The sequence below is a fragment of the Lutra lutra genome, chromosome 6, assembly GCF_902655055.1.
Source record: "Lutra lutra chromosome 6, mLutLut1.2, whole genome shotgun sequence".
NCBI classification, from domain to species: domain Eukaryota; kingdom Metazoa; phylum Chordata; class Mammalia; order Carnivora; family Mustelidae; genus Lutra; species Lutra lutra.
The window spans coordinates 143,815,274-143,836,246 of record NC_062283.1 but is presented as its reverse complement, the minus strand read 5'-3'; the positions used below and the strand labels follow the sequence as shown (position 1 = coordinate 143,836,246).

At 39.5% G+C, this 20,973-nt stretch overlaps 1 protein-coding gene across 9 annotated transcripts in view; it reads right to left on the bottom strand.

Annotated features, from left to right (window-relative positions):
• Positions 1-20,973, bottom strand: part of ARID1B (AT-rich interaction domain 1B) — a 441,388-nt gene that overhangs the window by 86,395 nt on the left and 334,020 nt on the right. For 8 of the 9 annotated variants that reach the window (XM_047732510.1, XM_047732515.1, XM_047732511.1 and 5 more), the window contains one exon: positions 7,998-8,087. The exons of the other annotated variant lie outside the window; for it this stretch is intronic. In XM_047732510.1, the coding sequence (XP_047588466.1) occupies positions 7,998-8,087 (90 nt within the window). The remainder of the gene's footprint in view (positions 1-7,997; positions 8,088-20,973) is intronic. 9 annotated transcript variants of the gene reach the window in all.

The window sequence follows — 20,973 nt, the reverse complement described above, 5'->3', positions numbered from 1 at the left end:
CACCTCAGTGCAGCCTTCCTCCAAGGCAAAGGGGTGGGGGTGGGGGGGGGTTCCTGGGCTACAGGGAATCCTATAATCTAACCAACTGCCTAGAAAGACCATTCTGGACTCAGCAGGGAAAGGGGACTGGAAGGGAACACAGCTGGGACAGGAAGAAGAGCTGGGAGGTTGCTGAAGGTACCAACCTAGCCTGGAGTGGGGCAGAGACCTAGGAAGAGGGGAGGCATGGCACACATTGCAGGGATAGAGTTCACGGAACATGATGACTAGCGGGGGGCAAATGGGAGAGAAAAAGGCATCAACGATGCCTGCTAACTTTCTGGCTTGGGAAACTAGGTAGATAATGGTCCTTCCCGGAGGTACAGATCCATAAGGCACAGGAGAAAACATGTTATTATAAAGAACTGCATGTGATACACAATGTGGAGTTTACCCAAGATCCAGATGTCCTCAAATACTTTCAGTGAAGAAGAATGAGCCAACTTACCAATGGGGGTTAACTATTAAAAGCAAGCATTAATTGGCAATTCAAAAAAATTACTGCATACAGCAAAATGACAAAACTATGCATCTTTGAAGTATTCTAAAATTTTAGACTGATGATTCCTCCGGGAATGTGATCGACTATTTTTGTAGGTGATATTTGTTTTCCCAGCTTTTTGGTGAGCAGATCTCTGGATCGCAGACTTAAGAGGAATGGAACGATAACCTTGATACAAGCCTTATGCTGGTCTTTCCTTCACTAGGCTAGCTTTGGCTGGGTCCACAATCCACCCAGAGGCAGAGCTGAGGGCGAGGAAATTACAAAGCGCTTCCTAGATACTCTCTCTTGTATATGACCTCATATTTGACTTTATTTTTGTCTGTCACAGATTATAAAAAAAGGGGTCCTCAATTAAGAGCAGAGGCTGAATTAATTGCATCTGGGGTGGGGGAAGATGATTGCTAAGGCTTTAATACGTTGATCTACTAGACTTACACAGGAGTACATATGGAAAGTGAAACATTTTCTCTTTTGATAATAGCCTTGCACTGACAGGCAACACCATTTTATTTTTGTTGTGGTCACGAATGGTAAGACACCTTTATATACAAGGTAGTTAGAAAGGTCAAGTAAGAGAATACTTTCTGATAACCAAAATACCCCATGAAAACATTTCAGAATGCGCAAAATTTACTGTCCTACTAAAACTGAGAATCCAACAGAGAGAGGAACCAAATGGTTTCTGTGGTTTGAGAAATAAACAAACAAAAATCTTTAATCCCGCTTCCAACTCCTTAACAATCATCTTGGTGGTTTCCATTTTTGAGCTAACTTGTTCATCTGTTCTTGAAAATTAAGAAGTTAGGTCAATTAAGATATTCAAAATAATTTAAAATATTTCAAAACTAATTGTGATGTAAATATTGCCACGAAACCAGCTAGCAGCATTAAAAACTTTTCAAAATTTTTACTTATTTCCATTTAAATATTCCCAAGATATAAAGAGCCTGCTTAGGGTAAGGTGATGGGGGAGGTGGTGGTGGGGGAATGGCCTCTGGGCAGCTCATTTAAGCCAGGCTCCAGGTGGGAGGACTCCAGCTCAGCCTGATGTCAGGTCTGTACAGTTAGAGAATTACATCTGGGAAGGATGGGGAGGAGAATCGGCAGATTTCATCTGATGCAGGGTCAAAATGCCCACCACGTCTTAAGACCGCCTACATCACGCAAATGACCTATCATGGTAAAACTGAGACAATATTAATATGGAAAGATCTCTTAATTTAAGGACACAACATTTTTGTTCTTTGGTTGTCTGTGCTCTGAAACCACCTGAAACTTCTGAACTGGTGTGAAGGTTGCACTATCTTGTGTTGTCCAGCTCAATCTTTGCTGAACATCTATTATGCACGAGGTTCTGCTATAGACATGGGGATAGAGTTTAAACAAGATTCAGTTCTGGCCCTCAAGAGCTCAGTCTAATTTATAGTAAGAGACTCAATTTATTTTAAGGGATCTCTTTTCTTGCCCTTGGCATTAAAAAGTAAGAAAGATTTGCCCTAAGCAAACAGAATGTGCTAGAAATCTGATGAGGAATTCTATTTGGACTTGAGACAGAAGGTAATGTAGGCCACTAAGGAGTGAGGGTAAAATTATACCAAGACAGTTAACATTTGGGATTAATAAAAGAAGAAAAAAACAAGAGAATGATGAAGACATATTCTATTCAAGCTACACAAAATAGATATGTTCGAGGGGCGCCTGGGTGGCTCAGTGGGTTAAGCCTCTGCCTTTAGCTCAGGTCATGATCTCAGGGTCCTGGGATCGAGTCCCACATCAGGCTCTCTGCTCAGCGGGGAGCCTGCTTCCCCCTCTCTCTGCCTCCCTCTCTGCCTACTTGTGATCTCTCTCTCTCCGTCAAATAAATAAATAAGATCTTAAAAAAAAAAAAAGAATTAGTTCCTTGTTTAAAAAAAAAGGTTTGTTTGAAACCTCATACTTGTGATATACACAAATTCCGATTCACCTGTTCAGGATGGGCACACAAGAACAACATCTAGTTGTCCAATCCCACCTCTGTGCCGCACACTTCCTGGTTAACAGCACTATTTATATTCATAAACATGGAGGTACTGATAGAATATGACTGTGAAGATCAGATTCCAAAGACGGCAATTTTGGGACTCTTTAAACATGCAGAGGGGTCAGGGACGAGTTTGGCTGGATTTTGTTATTTTCTCCTTGTCTGCTGTCCTTGTGAACTAGAGAGTAAACCCAGCACTCGTCTGGCTTGTCTGATCTGCTGTCACTGGTACCAGTGAAAGCCAATTCTCCATCAGGTGGAGCAAGTCCATGCGCTTTGACTAGATTCTGCTTCAACCGTAAAGAGAGAGAAGAAAGGTTGTCACGTAGGTGGACAACAATGGAGGCGTGCGAGGGTGGGGGAGCAGGGGGAGGGTGCTATTCAGTAATTCTGGAAGATTTCACCCAGGATACCGTCAGCGCAGATCTGACGGTCACAGAATGGTGCCAAAGAGCCGCCTCCAGCGACAGAACACATCTCCCGGCACATCACAGTCCTGCAGAAGCGTCAACTCTGCTCGCAACCCGTGTCCAAAAGGGAAAGTTTGGAGTGGTTCTGCTTTCGGCATATCTCAAGGACTAATTAAATCCTCCTCACTACCTTCTAATTATTCAAATGCTATGGGATTACACTGAGGAAGTCCCTGCTGGCGTGCCAGATGAAAAGGGTTAAATCACCTACGTTAATTCTGAGAATCCAGATCTAGTTCAGACCTTCAGAAAACCACCAGCGTTACCATGAATATTTAACTAGACACCACTGTGAAAATTAAAAGGGAATTCAATTAAAAGGTTTTCAAAAAATTAATTCTGACCTCTCTACATCTGTCCAAATAAATAAGCCTTCTTGAAACGTTTTCACCTAATTGCTAATCCAATAACTAGAAGGGCATTTGCTAGTTTCATTAAGCTTAACATTTTATGGGGGTTAAAAATGCAATCATTTTAATGTTAATAATAATTATACTTATTTATCTACTCAGATGACTGAGTAGCTATTCCCTCCAAGCCCTCTTGGAAAACAGGGCAACACAATACGAAGCCATTTCCTACTGTTCTCTCTTCAAATTTTAAGATATACAAGTTGAAGATTATACAAGAAGGATAAAACTAACCTAAACTCATTAGCTATGATTTTCTCGTAACATTTATTTTAGTATTTCAGCGTTATCTGGTCGCTTCCTCCAATGTCTCAGGTGGCGTGATTTACACTGCTTGATTTTTTGGTGAAGGGCTTGAGCAGCAATTCTGCATTTTGTTATGTGAGGACTACCTAGACAAGATTTAAGATAAAACCCGCTGGTGAATGTGTTACAGAAGACTGAACTGAAGTCTTGACCTTTCTTCTTTTAAACTTTATCAATAATGAAGCAGGCAAGAAAAAAGAACTTGAAGTCTGGTTCTTTACTGAGTTACCAGGAGGTTCTAACACCATGTGAGGGCAAACAGGAACACGCTGAGCCGGGTGCTGCACGGGGAGCAGACCAGCGTGCGGAGACAGCACCACAGGACAGTAAAGAGACCAGTAAATACCTAAATTGTTTCCCTTCTTTTTGTACCTGGGAACAACAACCCATATCCATATTTCCTTATATGTACACTCCATGAAAATATAGAACTGCAGAAATTCAGTCATGTTGGCCTACGTACGGTGTGGGGAAATGGATCTGTGACTGATGACCTTAGACAAACTTGACCTCAGAACCACCAGATCGGAGGGCACTGCAGGGCTGCTGGGGATCTGGGCAGCACACTGACTCCACACCCGACCCGGCAACCAGCTCTGGGAAGAGGACATGGCCTTGCAGATCCCAGTGTGGTTCAGATCCTAGGACAGTTTGAGGTTTGCAAAAGTCTCAACAGAATATAGTTTATTAATACACCTTCTTCCTGAACAGGAATCCAAGGACCAAGTAGCAAGGAACGATGGGCAGGGCATGAGCTCAGCTTCCCGAGCCTGGAGGGAGCCAGGCTTATGGGGAGAGTTATCAGCACTGCTGTCCTTCCTGAGGACTCTGGGAAACACCCAGAACACCACACTGCCAAACAGAAGCAGGCTGCATCTGTCTCCAGGCAAAAGTGTTTCTAGATTCTTTGCTATTAAAGAAAATCTATCCCCTGTAGATACATGAAAGATGTGCGTAACTGGAATCTTACTCTCTTATCCTAATCTTACTTCTTAAAGTAAGTGTAAAAGGAATTGATCGACTTGGTTATTTTAGTACTCAGCAGTGTGGGAGCTATGTTCCTGTCTAGCAAGTTCTGAGAGAAATACGTTTTTTTAAAAACGATGCTAACTCATTAATATACTTCTTTCCTCTCTCTTTCCTCACTTCCTTCAATAGGGGTAGGGGGCTGTATCAATTGTAAAGGTATAAATGGAGTTAAATTACTTTTCAATACATGGGTGTCAACACTGGGGAATTTTCAACCAAGTGTTTTCTCAAATCTACTTTGTACACTCTTGGTACACACCCAATGATGACAAAAGAGACAAGGAAAATGTTACATTTTATCAAAGCATTATAATGGCTGTGTTATTTGCCATTGAGACACCTGATCAAGCATCATCAAGAACTAATGTTTCTTCCTAGATTTTAACAAATAATAAAGCCATTAAAAAAAAAAATCCTTGCTATCCAATTTTGGAGGAAAGTTAACCATGCATGGCAAAGTATCTTTTTTTTTGGTAAAGATTTTACTTATTTACGAGAAAGAGAGAGAGAGAAAGAGAATGAAGGGAAGCAGAGAGGGAGAGGGAGAAGCAGACTCCCTGCTGAGCAGGGAGCAAGACATGGGGCTCGAACCCAGGACCCAGGGATCATGACCTGGGCCGAAGGCAGATGCTTAACTGACTGAGCCACCCAGGTGTCCCGCGGCAAAGCATCATTTACCACCTATTTGGAAATACGAGGTCTTCCCATGTAGGGGGCCGTCCAACCAACAGAAGGCACACAAGGGACACACATAACGTCTTTAGCAGCCTTTCAGAGAAAGCCTGGGGAACGTGTTCATAAAAATCAATTCAGATTTAGCAAGTTATAAAATTTATATTTGCTATTTGAAGGAAATGGTTATTATAACTACCCAGATTGTTAAGTATCCATTACCAATTACCAAAACCACATTACATACACTGAAGATAATCAGAGGGAAAAAAAATAACAAACACATCCACACAATCATTTTATATAGTGACACCAGAAGAAAACTCTGGATTTTCTTGCTAATGTATTTAAGTTAAAATTTTAGCAAAGGGAGAGGGAAAGAGAGTCTGAAGCAGACTCCATGCTGAGTGCAGGGTCTGACTCAGGGCCTAGATCCCCACCTGAGCCCAAACCCAGCATCGGACGCTTAGCTGACAGCACCACCCAGGTGCCCCTGTTTAAGTTAGAAGTTTGAGTGTGTTTCCTCATTGTGGCACCATGATTCACATTTGGCTTTCTACATTTTCAAGTTCTTAAGGGTGTTATCAGTTGGAAGAGGCTGGGGGACATGTTGCTGGATGATCTAGAAGGCGTTTCTCTCTTTTAGTTCTTCGCAATAAAGCTTAGAATGGTAGGACTTCCGAATAAGGAACCTCTTACCCTTGAACGCTTGCCGAAGAAGCGGCCTCTCCCGGTGGGAATGGTGCTATGGGGTTATGGTGAGGGTTAAGGGAAATGACAAATATCTTCATCTTAGCTCTGGGTCTGGCCTGAGCAGGTTTTCAGTGCAGGATAATTTCTCTCATCCTTTATTTTCTTCACTTCCCTGACGTGGCAGCACAACGGAGGTGCAACCCAAGGCCAAGTAAAGGAGTTTGGAGAGAATTCTCCCTTGCGTGGTGCTAGCATGCTCTCCATGAACTTCCAGATGACCAGAGACCCGAGGAATTAATACAGAAGAGAGATGTGAGGTATAAGACTGATTCACAGGAGGATACAGTGAAAGTTCAGAGAAAGAAATTCACATACTACACAATTATTAGAACGTATTATAGTATCTATTATAAGGCAGTGGTTCTCAAAGTATGGTCCTCAGATCAGCAGCATCAGCAATAGCTGGGGACTTGCCCAAAATGCAATTTTAAATGGCCCATCACAAGCCTACTGAGTCAGAAATCTGGGGGTGTGTGGCCCAGAAATCTCTTTTAACCAGTTCTCTAGGTAATTCTCATATACCTTGAAGTTTGAAAACCATTAGCTATCCCATCATTAGGTCATACTACAGTATCTCAATAAGGGAATTCGTGTGTTAGCTATACATTAAATTATAATAAAAAAGTTAAATATGTAGAGGTAGTAGAAAATAAAAATTTCATTTTATTCCTACTAAATATTCATTTCAACACCAAAGATGTTCAACACCATCTTTTCACTGGCATTACTTTCTAAAGCATGAGGTGCTGAGTTAAACATGTAAAATAACTGAAACCTTTTAATTCCAATTAGAAGCAAATCGTCATCTGTACAACTCATACAGGAATAATTATAAACGTGAGGGGTCGGGAACCTTTAAATAGCAGCTCCCAAGCTAGCCACTTCTGTCTTTTGGGTGGGCGTGAGGGAGAACGCAAGTGACACGCTCCACAGGCGGACTGGGCGAGCCCTGACTCACAGGCAGTGGGAAGTGGCCGGCACAGCCCCACATGGTGCAGTAGGCGTGGAAAGCCTGGTCTACAAAAATCACCACCAACAAAAGTAGCTTTACTACAGAAGGAGAGAAAGGAGACAGAGGTAAATAAATGAAGGCCAAAGGCCGTAACCAATGCAGTCATATGTGGGGTCAATGTGTACAATCGAGCTGAAGATCAGAGTTTGCCTACGGGGGGGGGGGGGGGGGGGGGGCAACGTGGCCAAGAGCTTCAGGAAGAGCCCGTGTTCTTTCTTCCGGCTCTGGCCCTCGAGAGCCTCTGACAGTGAGGAGGTCCTCTGGGAGCTCTCTGGTCCTCAGTTTCTTGAGTTCAAGTGGAGGTGACTGATCTCGACAAGCTCTCCAGTTGGCTCTAGTTCTAAGCTACCACAATTGTACAATACAAGGTCTTACTCTGTGTTTACATTTTTACTGTCTAAGCATCCTGGGATAAATAGTTGGTCAAAACAATTAAACATACACACACTCTAACATTTTACTTCATTAGGACCGATATCCAAATTGCACTGGGAACAGTCCCTTTGGCCCAGCTAGACCAAGTGTCAGGTTACGGTCATGTACAAACTGAGCTTCACGGTGCTACGTGGACACACGTGCTCCTTGGGTCTTGAACTGCACTTGGTAAAACTTCACCTGATCTGCAAGAAGGCAGCTTCTCTTCCATGGTTGTTGTATGTATGTCCTTTTTTTGTTCATCTGACGAAGAAATATTATCTCTAAGGAGATGCACGGCCGACCAGATTCGTGTAAGCCTTAGATACTCAAAACACAAAGATATAGACATGAACTGAAGACTAACCTCTTTCCTGTGACATTGGTGACTGGCTCAAGGCAGGATGGGGGCTGGATTCTGACTGGCTCCCGGGTGGCTGAGGAGGCATCTGACTGCCTGGAAAACACAGGAAGGGAAGTGGGGATGGGGAACCCTCTACATTAATATTGCAATTGTGCAAAACCAAGACACAGTCACATTTATTTAAATTTAACGATTACAGAAGGTATGGCCCCGTATAGAAAAAGCCATGGCTCCCAAAGCAGGCTACATCGTCCCTTTCTGGTAAAACGAAGAAGAAACATGGAAAATCAGACTCAGCAAATGACCTCCTGATAAGTTTCATTTCTTCCTGAAGGAGTTCCCAAGCTCACAAATAAACGAGCAGCAGAAATCTGACACAGACTTTAACGTAGCTAACAAAATCCGAGACTAATGAACTAAATTCTCCCCTCCTGAGTTTGAACTGGTTTCTAAGTGGCCAGGCATGCACAGTGGCCAAAATTTTTTTGTTGGTAAATATTTATTTGATGTAGAAATATCAACCAATTTCTAAAAAAAAAAAAAATCTTTAATCAGAGATTTAATACAAACACAATAGACTTTGGTGGAAAAAAAAACAGAACATACTACTATAAAATCTACATTTTATATATATTAGCACTAAAGAGGAAGTATTATTCTGCACCTTTTTTGATCTTTATTGCTAATAAAGCAACAGCATCTATTAACATCTATTTGATTTCCGTTTATTTAATGTGTGCTCAGTGTGTCTCTTCAAACTATAATGTAAGCTCCTTGAGACAGGAATCATGTCTTTTACTCCTTTAATCCCTCCATTAGCATAACAAATATTAATAAAACTTTGTTATTTAATGGCCCTTAATCTAAGCATATGAATTATGCTCAGTATAAGTATAAAGATACTTGTTATTTTTATTAAGTAAAGGGAGACAATGAATCATGTGAAGGCAGGAGATAGGATTTTGAAATTTAAGAATCATCAGAGGTACGTGATAACTCACTTTCTGGCTCAGAGGTTTCGATACATTTTGACTAAAAATATTATTGAAGAGGGCAGCTGAATTTAGCCCAGTCCTCAAGATGCTAGCTCTCGTGGCATGAAGAGCTTGCTGTTTTATCTTCTCATCTTCTCCTTTGCTAAAATAAACTGAAAGACTGAAATAGACGCACATACGTGGCGACATGGTACATACATGCATACATGCCTGCATATGTGCAGGCATGTACCGATCTCCCCACATCACCCCCTGGTGCTTCAGCCGATGACCATGCTAGGTCAAGCTACCTGCTGACGTCACAGCACCCACTTCTCTATGGTTCTGTATACTACCACAAGAACCACAGCTGAGTACAGAAGGAAATTAATGGATTGAACATCACCACCAATTCGCCCGGTGAAGGTCAGGCTGCAGAGCCTGGGGTTTTACGCCGAACAACCACCCTCTCCTCTTTCTAACCAACGGCATCTCGCAAGGCCAGGCGGCCTGACTCCAGCTCAGGAAGAGCGTGGTCCCCAGAGTCTCTCAGGACTGTCACTCATTACTGATTCTAATAACGGCTGTATCTGTAGCAGCCAGAGAAGCCGGAAAATGGTTTTCCATTTAGATAATACACACCTTGTTGTCAAAATAGAACTATTAAAAAATCCCAAATTGTTTTTGGGAGTTTAGGCTTCTCACTTTAAGAATGTATTTAAGACCTGTGGATATATTTCTGAGTGCTCCTGGGTTCAAATGCCCTTCTCATTCTCAGATACAGTGAAAACCAAGACCTGAATGGACAGACGCTGAGAACTGTGGCGCTGTGAGACCACCAGGAGTAGCTCTGAACTCACAGCCACGCCTAGTGTCTAAAAATCCTAGACAAACAGTCCGGTCTCTCTTCAGCCATTCATTTTACTCCTAGACATTTGCAATAAATTTGTGTGAACACCAAATAATTAAACGAAAGTAAAAAAACAACATTCTGGATGAAAACAATTTCAAGGGTAAACACTGGTCATCAACGTGGCCATAGACACACAAAAGTTGCTGTGTCTACTCAGGGTCAAGTGCTTCCTATGAAATGCCCTCAGGCTCCCAATCTGCAGCCCATTTAGAAATGAAAAGCACTCTGCAGCCAAATCCTGACTTTTTAAAATGTCACCGGGGAATCAGCTGCACTAAGACAGTAAGTGCTTACATTATAGTGATTGTTTCTGTATGACAGACCGAATTCATAGACTCATGACAGCAAAACAAACAGTAATTCTGCGTTAATACAGGATACTACCACTTACGCTATGCACGCCCAAGGCACTGCTCTCGTGTACAATATATCAAGTAAAAGTAAAGAAAGGCTGTAAGAAACCCATCTCATGAATTCATAAAACACTGCCACATCCAACAGCACTATGCTTGTCTGGTGCAATTCTAAGACAGATATCTCTTTATGGCAACGAGAAATTTATTACTAAATCCATCCTTTACAGAAATAAACAAGAGCCTTTTCGTGGTAAAGACAGATTTGAGCAAACTGCTTTAAGTTCCCCACGTGCTTTTACCCCCTATCTTTCCACCAGTAGTTTCATAATTACTAAGAAAGAGAGCTTCACCCTCTCAAGGCACAGGTAGAAGCACAGTCACAGCCGGTGATCAATCAGAAAATAAATCTGAGAAATATAATACAGGATTAGTTTGTGTCCCTGGTCCACATAAAGAAGATAATTCAGAGCCCTCTGAACCAAATGAATTAAGTAAATACCCTCAAAATCATAATTTTTATAGGACATATGTTTCTCATAAGTAAAACCTTTTAAACAAAATTTGGTATTTTAAAAGAGAATATTGCCATGCATAGTGAACAAACAAACTTTATGGGAAGGCTTTAACATTAAGTCAGAGTTTTTAAAGAAAGCCGTTTTCCCCTTGTCTATAATGAGGCGAACATAATGGAAAAAACATTACAACTGGAAAAAACTATGCTGAGTTAGAATAAATCCCACCACTTTACGGCTATGAATTTATTCTCCAATGACCATATATACGATATTATACAAAATCCTGGTGCAACAAAATGAAAATGAAGCATCAGTAAGTCACCTGAATTTCTGCTGTTGCCAACTTAAAACTCTCAGAAGTCTGCAGCATGATTTTTTAAAAGAAATTTTAATTTTACACTTACAGAAGTTACAACATGAGTATAATGGACTCCTATAAATCCCTTAGCTCACCTCCCCTAGTGTTCACATCTTATACAACCATAGTATCATTATCTTAAGCACTTAACATGCTACCACACTATTAACTGAAGATCTTACTTGAATTTCGCCATTGTTTTTCTTCCTTCCATTCTAGCATCTCGCATTGCGTTTATTTCTCCGTAGTCTCCTCCAGCCTATAAAAGACCCTCAGCCTTTCCTTATGTTTTAGGACCGTGATGCTTTTGGAGAGTACGGCTCATCACATAGACATGTTTCATTTCTGGTGTTGTTTATTCTGATTACTTGGTAAAAGTTGGGTATCTACCAAATCCCTCCAAAATAAAATTACTATTGTGCCCTTCGCAGTTGTGAGTATCTTAGGGAAGATATTTGAGACTATGCAAATCCTCTTTCAAAGTTGCTTGCATTAACCTCAGCATCATTAGAGGATCCTACCTGTTACATTTATTACAAAACTGTTTGTAATGACGATCCTTTATTCTCTTCTTTCCTTCTGCATTTATTAATGGAAGTCTATTGTGAGGAAGAACTAGCTCCCCCCCCCTTTGTTTATGTATTTATAGGACTATTTATTTCTATCCACAAAAACTCATCGTGGAAGACACACTATAGGATGACTTCCAGCAAATCACATCCTGGTGTAATCCTCACGTCTTGATTGAAGGCAGAACTTGTAACTTGACTTTAACCAAATATAACAAATGGAATGAAATATCACTCCTAAAATTACATTACATGGCAAAATTAAAGGTGTTTTACAGATGTAATTAAAGTCTTTAATTGACTGGTTTTGAGACGATCAAAAGGGCGATGATGATGTGCAGACCTAACTTTCAAAGAGGACCCAGGCTTCTCTCAGCAGACCTGTGTTTCCCATGGCCTGGAAGGCCTCACTTCTATAAGCACAGATCATCTGACACTCTGCAGCCTTCTGAGGCCTTGAGCAGAGGACCTACTGGGCTGTGCCTGGATGCCTGGCCATGGAAACTGTGAGAAGGTGTATGTCTGTTGTTTTAAGCTGCTGAGTGTATAGTAATTTGTACAAACAATAAGAAATGAATACACTCGTTGATATTTATTTTATTCCATGGGTTAAAATCCAACATTGACATTATTTTGTTCCTAGAACTGTTCCAGCATTGGCCATCAGAAGTTCCTTCAAATCCTTAGTTTTTGGAATCGTAAGATACTGCAGGCTCATTTTGCATTTTTTCTGATCTAGCCCTGTAATCAAGCACTTCTAGGATTGCTTGATCTTTTTACTGGAAGATCATGTTCACAGATGAAGATCTGAGCACTAGGTGTGCTCATTATTTCTGGGATGCTATTGCTTCTTGGCCCTCTCAGAGAACAGATGTAGGAAATACACGTATGCACACTAACCCATACGTATATGCGCATCTACATTTCAGTATCTGTGTGTGTAACTGCGGGCTTATGAAAATACCTCTGATTCCAATCCAGAATTGGAGGGTATATTTTAGTCTTCCCTCTTTCCTTATTAAGACTTCTTTTTACAATAGTAAGAAACCCTGATCTCATTATCTCAATCAATACACAAAGTAACTTCAGAATTACGCATCTACATCACTGTGAAAAAACAGAGCCATTCGTTAGAGGACTTCCTGCCATTTTGCATTCCCTTCACATCTTGACTGGCCCTAATTGTTTTGATATTCGGGTGGTATGTGAAATACTTCCATGGTTCCAGAAGTCACCAAGAGATACAAAAAGATGTGTGCCGAAGAGTCAGTGCCCCCTCAATCCTGCTGCTCTGTTTCCATTTCTTCTTCTTTCCACTCCTCTCCCAGCTGCCCTCTATAATAAACAATTTTTTTAAGGTTCTGGTTTATCTTTGCTATATATATTTCTTCATAAATGAAAGGATATCTGTGGATTCTCTTACATTATTTTACTCCCTACTTGAAGGGTAACATCCTACATAGCTTTTGGGCTTTGCTTTTCTTCTTAACAACATATCCTGAAAAGTATGTTCTGTAAGTTTATAACATTTTTCATTTGAGAAATAGGTATATGGCGTTCCTTTATGTGAATATTCCGTACTTTATGCAACCACTTGCCAAATATGGGCATTTTGGCTGTTTCCAATCTCTTGCATGTGTATTTCTGTATTGTTTGAGATCTACCTTTAGGGTAAATTCCTTGAAGTGGGATTGTTGGGGCAAAAAAATATGTCAATTTCCCTCTGCGAAGTTGTGAACCAATTTAAATTCTCACAAGCAATGTTTGAAAGGTCTGTCTCTCTGTAACCTAACAAAGTATGTGGTCATTTAAACCATGTTTGTCAGTCTTATATGTGAGAAACAGTATCTGAGATTTTTGAATTTGCCTTCCTGATTCTGAGTGAGTTTGACCACCTTCTCATTTTAAGAGATATAAATATAGCTCTTCTGGTTCATTGCTTATTCATGTCTTTCCCACATTTTTCAGTCTGGGTTTTTAATACTTTTGTCTTGTAATTTTTAAGAAATCTTAATATGTCAGGGATATAATAACCCTTTATGGTACGCGTTGTGACTATTTTCTCCTACTTTGTCAATTGTCTTTGGATTTTATGATGCCTTTTGTAGTGGACATTTTTTTAAACAAAGGGCCAAATTTATCAATCTTTATTTTTATTGCCTCTAGATTCTGTGTCCTATAGAAAGCTCCTCTCTGTACCAAGGTTAAAGAGGAATTCACCCCAGCTTTCTTCAAGTACATGCATGGCCTCATCTTAATCTGCTGCGATTTTATTTTTGTGTGTGATGAAATATAGATCAAATCTTATCTTTTCTGATCAGAGCTTTGAAGATCTACTCTTATAGCACATTTTAACGTCTAGTAAGGCTATAGCTCCCTAACCCCTTAACCCACCTTTTCTTTTTCAGTGTTTTCTACCGTTATTTTTTCTACATGAACTTTAGTATCAATTTGTCTGTATAAAATAACTTGTTAATGTTTTTACTGGGATTACAATGATACTCTAATTTCAGGAGAATGGATGACTATTGAGTTCATCCTATTCAAGAAGAGGAGAACATCTTTCATTGTTCATGTCTTCTTTACTTTTTTCCAAGCACATAAAAGCTTTGTGTATTTTATGTTAAGTTTATTCCTGAGCATTTAATCTTTGTTGCTACTAATTACAGATAGGATTTTCTCTACCTGTATGTCTTTTAACTGTTTATTGCTTGTGTAGAGGAAGGTCATTGCTTTTATTTTTCATTTTACTTTTTCATCATGATAAGGGTACTCTTTAATCCCCATTCCAGCTTCCCCCATAACCCTGCCAACCCACCCTGCAGGAATCATCAGTTTATTCTCTGTAGTTAAGAATCTGTTTCTTGGTTCTTAGTTCTCTCTTTGGAATCCATTTCTTAGTTCTCTCTTAGAAAAAAGAGAGAACTTTTTCCCCTCTTTGCTCATTTGTTTCTTAAAGTCCACATGACTGAAATCATATGGTTTTGTCTTTCTCTGACTTATTTCACTTAGCATTATACTCTCCAGCTCTGTCCATGTTGCTGCAAATGGCAAGATTTCGTCCTTTTTTATGGCTGCATACTATTCCATTGTACATATATGTACCAAATCTTGGGCTGCTTTCATAGCTTGGCTATTGTAAATAATGCTGCTATGAACATAGGGGTGCATGTATTCCTTTGAATTCGTGTTTTTGTATTTTAGGCGTAAATATCCAGTAGTGTGATTCTTTGATTGCAGGTAGTTCTATTTTTACGTTTTTTTTTTTTTTTTTTGAGGAATCTCCATACTGTTTTTTCCACAGTGACTGCACCAGTTTGCATTCCCACCAACAGTGCATGAGGGGTCTTGTTTCTCCACATCCTCACCAATAACTGTTATTTCCTGTGTTGTTGATTTTAGCCATTCTGACAGGTATGAGATGATATCTCACTATAGTTTGATTTGCATTTCCCTGATGAGTGATGTCAAGCATCTTTTCATGCATCTGTTGGCCATCTGGATGTCTTCTTTGGAGAAATATCTGTTCATGTATTCTGCCCATTTTAAATTGTACTATTTATTTTGGGGATATTGAGTTGTATTAATTCTTTGTATATTTTGAATACTAACTCTTTATCAGGTATGTCATTTACAAATATCTTTCCCCTTTTAGTGGGATTGCCTTTTAGTTTTGTTGTTTCCTTCACTGCACAGAAAGTTTTTATTCTGATGTAATCCAATAATTTATTTTTGCTTTTACTTCCCTTGCCAGAGGAGAAATACTTAGAATAATGTTGCTAACAGCCTATGTTGGAGAGATTACTGCCTGTGGTTTCTTCAAGGATTTTTAAGGTTTGGGGTCTCACGTTTAAGTCTTTAATCCATTTCAAGTTTATTTTTGTGGCTGGTATAAGAAAGTAACCCAGTTTCATTCTTTCACATGCGGCTGTCCAGTTTTTCTAACACCACTTGTTGAAAATATGTTTTTCCCCATTGTATATTCATTTCTCCTTTGTCAAAGATTAATAGACCATATAACTGTGGGTTTATTTCTGGGTTTTCTATTCTGTTTCATTGATGTATGCATCTATTTTTATGCCAAATACCATACTGTCTTAACTACTACTGCCTTGTAATATAATTTGAAATTCAGAATTGTGATTACCTCCAGTTATGTTTTTCTTTTTCAAGACTGCTTTGGCTATTCAAGGTTATTCATGGTTCTATACCAATTTTAGAACCGTTTGTTCTAGTTCTGTGAAAACTGTTGTTGGTATTTTGATAGGCCTGCATTAAATCTGTAGATTGCTTTGGGTAGTACAGATATATTAATAATATTTGTTCTTCCAACCCATGAGCATGGAATGTCTTTCCATTTCTTTGTGTTGTCTTGAATTTCCTACATCAGTGTTTCACAGTTTTCAGAGTACAGGTATTTCACTACTTTGGTTAAGTTTCTTCCTATATATTTTATCGCTTTTGGTGCAATTGTAAATGGGGTTTTCTTACTATCACTTTCTGCTCCTTCATTATTAATGTAAAGGATAACAGATTTCTATACATTGATTTTGTATCCTGTGACTTCACTGAACTCATTTATCAGTTCTAATAGTTTTGCAGAAAGTCTCCAGGGTTTTCTATATGTAGTATCATGTCATCTGTAAATAGCAAAGTTTTACTTCTTCCTTACTAATTTTGATGCCTTTTATTTTTGTATGTTGTCTAATTGCTGTGGCTAGGGCTTCTTCCAGTATTATGCTGAATAACAGTGGTGAGACTGGACATTCTTGTCTTGTTCCTGATCCTCAAGGAAAAAGCTCTCAGTTTTTCCCAATTGAGTATGATGTTGGTTTTGAGTTTTTCAAATTTCAAATAAGGACTTTATTATGTTGAGGTATGTTCCCTCTAAAACTACTCTATGGAGACTTTGATCATAAATGGATGTTGCACCTTGTTACCTGCCTTTTATCTGTCTACTGAAATGATCATATGGCTCTTATTCTTTCTCTTATTGTGACATATCACACTGACTGTTTTGTGAGTACTGGACCTGGACCACACTTGCATCCTGGGAATAAATCCCACTTTGTTGCAGTATATGACTTTTTAAATGTATTGTTGGGTTAGGTGGACAGATATTTTGTTGAGAATTTCTCCCAACTACACTCATGAGTGATACTGGCCTGTAGTTCTCTTTTGTTGTGGTGTCTTTACCTAGTTTTGTTATCAGGGTGATACTGGCCTCATAGATAAATCTGGAAATTTTCCTTCCTCTTGTATTTTTTGAATTGTTTAAGAAGAATGGGTATTAAGAAGAATGGGCTCTGGGGTGCCTGAGTGGCTCAGTGGGTTAAGCCTCTGCCTTCCACTCAGGTCATGATCTCAGGGTTCTGGGATCGAGCCCTGCATCGGGCTCTCTGCTCGGCAGGGAGCCTGCTTCCTCCTCTCTCTCTCTCTCTCTGCTTGCCTCTCTGCCTACTTGTGATCTCTCTCTGTCAAATAAATAAAATCTTTAAAAAAAAAAAAAAAAAAAGAATGGGCTCTTTAAATGTTTGGTAGAATTCGCCTGTGAAGCCACCTGGTCCTGGACTTTTATTTATTGCGAGTTTTTTGGTTACAGATTAAATATCATTGCTGGTGATTTCTATTTCTTCCTGCTTTAGTTTTGGTAGGTTTTATGTTTCTAGGAATTTATCCTTTTTGTCTAAGCTGTCCAATTTGTTGGCATACAGGTTTTCATAATATTGTTTGTTATTTCGTAGTTTGTTTGTATTTCGATGGTGTTGGCTGTTATTTCTTCTTTTTCATTAGTAATTTTATTTGGGTTCTCCCCCGCCCTTTTTTTAAATCAGTCCAGTTAGAGGTTTATCAATTTTGTTGATCTTCTCAAAGAACCAGCTCCTGGTTTCATTGATCTCTTTTTTAGTTTTTATATAGATTTATATCTGTTCTAATCCTTATTATTTCCTTCATTTTGCTGGGTTTGGGTTTTGTTCATTCTTTTTATTCCCATGATCACTCAGGTCATGATCCCAGAGTCCTGGGATCGAGCCCCGCTCTCTGCTCAGCGGGGAGCCTGCTTCCCCTCTCTCTCTGCCTGCCTCTCTGCTTACTTGTGATCTTGTCTGTCAAATGAATAAATAAAATCTTAAAAAAAAAAACAAACTCCATCTGGTCCAGTTTGTCATTCAAAGCCACTGTTTGGTTTTCTGGTTGGATGATCTGTCCATCAATGGAAGTGGAGTGTTAAAGTCCCTTACTAGTATTACATTATTATTATTTCTTTTTTATTTGTTATTAACTATTCTATGTATTTGTGTGCTCCATGTTGGGCGCATAAATGTTTACAATTTTATATCCTCTTGTTGCATGGTCCCCTTTATTATTATACAGTGTCCTTCTTTGTTTCTTGTTACTATCTTTGCTTTGAATTCTATTTTGTCTGTTTTAAGTACTGCTATCTTGGCTTGCTTTTGGAATCCATTTGCATAATAAATGTGTCTCTATCCCCTCACTTTCAATGTACAGGTGTCTTTTGGTCTGAAATGAGTCTCTTGTAGGCAGTATACAGATGGGTCTTATTTTTTATTCACTCTGTCACCTTATGTCTTTTGATCGGAGCATTTAATTCATTTACATTCAAGGTAATTATTGGTAGATATGTATTTATTGCTATTTTGTTACTTGTTTTGTGGCCGTTTCTACAAATTATCTCTGATCCTTTCTTCTCTTGCTTTTTCATGGTTTATTGGCTTTCTTTACTGATATACTTGGATTCTTTTCTTTCCTTCTTTTTTTTTTTTTGCATAATTTTCTTTCCTCTCCTTTGGTCAGCGTGGTTACTTTCCGTTATTGTCTTCCAGGTTGTTATTTCGATCCTGTGCTTCATCTGGCCTATTTATTTCACCAAGTGTATTTTAAATTTCATTTATTGTATTCTTAATTTCGATTGGTTCTTTTTAAAATCTCTGTATTAAGGGTCTCACTGATGTCCTCCACTCTCTTCTCCAGTCCAGTAAGTGTCTTTATGATGATGGAGTTAAGTTTTCTATCAGGCGCATAATACTTCTATCCATTTTGCTTTGGTCTCTTGCTGTGGCTTGATCCTCTTCTTTCATTTGGAAGATGTTTCTCTGTCTTCCCATTTGATCTTACTTTCTGTATCTGTTTCCGTGTGTTAGGAAAGTCACCTACTTTTCTTGTTCTTAACGATATGAGCCTTAAGCAGAGGGGTCCCACAGTGTCCTACAGTGTTGTGTCCCCTGTTCTTCAGGGTCTGACATGTCAGGGAGTGTCTCGACGTGCGTTGCCTGTGCTCTGCTTTTTAGTCTTGGCCTCTTTTTCTTTTAATGCAGTTGTCTGCAGAGGCTCTCTGCAAATGATGGGCAGCAAGATGACAGTGATCTGCTTACAAAATGACACCTGCCCCTACTAGAACTGAGGTCCTGTAAAATGTGCAGTCAGCAGATGTGGTATTGGCAGGGTTTGCACCAGTCTTCCGTGGGGCGAGGCCCATAGCTAGCGGACTTAGGGGAGCCTAACTGGGAAGGGCAAATCCATGGAAGTGCAGAGGGGTGGGGCTTGATACAAGCTCATTAGATAAGAAGTGTCAGCATTGGGCTGGTTACTGCAGGTGGCCACTGTTTATGCTGGGGGACAGGGAAGAGAAATGATGCCTGTCTGCTCCTTTGCTCCTGGAGAGGTCTCCCTGTGCTCTCTGTCTCTGTGGGAAGCACTCTGAGATAAGCAAATCACTCTGCCTCCCATCTGTCCCCAGTGTTTTTTAAATTGCTGGTTCTATGCTGTATCTTCATGGGCTGTTTGTCCTGCTATCTCCTTAAATGGGGGGGAACTCAACTTCCTAAAGCCCTCCAGGCTCTCCCAGGGCTGAACCAGCTGATTTAAAATTCCAGGCTTTAAGTTCGGCTGGTTTTCAGAACTCACAAAATTTAGCCCCTCTCTTTTTCAAAGACAAACATTATGGAGATTCATCCTCCGGGTTTGTGGGCTCCGTGGTGTGCAAGTCCGTATTCTGCCTTTGTCCACACCGTAGTTTCCATCCCCGTGGAGGAGGGCCATGGTCCCAGACTCTGTCTTCACTCTTGTATCTTCTTCCATGTGGCCCTCAGTTGTGGAGTCTGTTCTGCCAATCTCTGGATTATTTATGCTGATATGGGCGTTATCTAGTTGTATTCCTGGGGCAGGGTGTGCTTAGGATCCTGCCATCTTCTCAGCCAATTTTTTTTTAACTTAAGTATAATTGACACATAATGTTATAGGCTATTGTTTTTTGTATGTTAATTTTATATCCTGTAATAACACTGAATTCTACAGTTTGAGTTAATTTATCATTGTTTCTCTGGGGTTTTCCAGGCTTAAAAAAAAAAAGAAGAAGAGTTAAAAAAAAAAAGATACTGGTTTTTAAATTGAGGCATACATACTTTACCACGTTGAGAAAGTACCTCTCAATTTCTATTGCATTTTTTTTTTTTAAAGATTTTATTTATTTGAGAGAGAGAAAAAGAGAGAGAAAGCGAGCATGGGCAGGGTGAGTGGCAGAGGGAGAAGTAGACTCCATGCTAAGCAGAAGACTGAGGGGCTCGATCCCAGACCTGAGTGGAAGGCAGACGCTTAACCAACTGAGCCACCCAGGTGCTCTCACTGAGCGTTCATATCATGATTGGGTATTGAATTTTATTAAAGGAGATATTTTTCTACAGATTTATTTCCATGGTATATAGGATTACTGCAGTTGTTAACAATGAACCAACCTTGCATTCCTGGAATAAATTTCACTTAGTCATGTTGCATTATTTTCTTAAAGTACTGTTGATTTTTTGTTTGCTAATACTTTCCTTGGAATTTTTACCCTGGGATAGATTTTTGAGGGGAATTTTTCTAATTAAAAAGAGCTTTTAATAACTAAATCAAGATACCTATATAACTATATATATATAACTATATAATCAAGATAACTATATATATAAATCAAGATAACAATAACTAAATCAATCATCAAAGTAAACATTTTTAATAACAAAACACTGGGATGTAACAGAATTGTTACAGAAAAGAGGCTATACGTGTATGTCTTATAAGTCAGTACACGTCCAGCAACGTTTGGCTTACAGTCTTTAGACTGAGACATGACACAGAATAAGATGGTGGGACAGTCAGTACTAACAAGTGCTAAGTTCTCACAGGTGACAGTCCTAGTGCTCACTTAAATTCTTATTTTACTTTACTGTTTGTCTCATCTCACTAAAATTCAAGTTCCAAGTATTGACAGGATTGTCTGTTTTGCTCCCCACT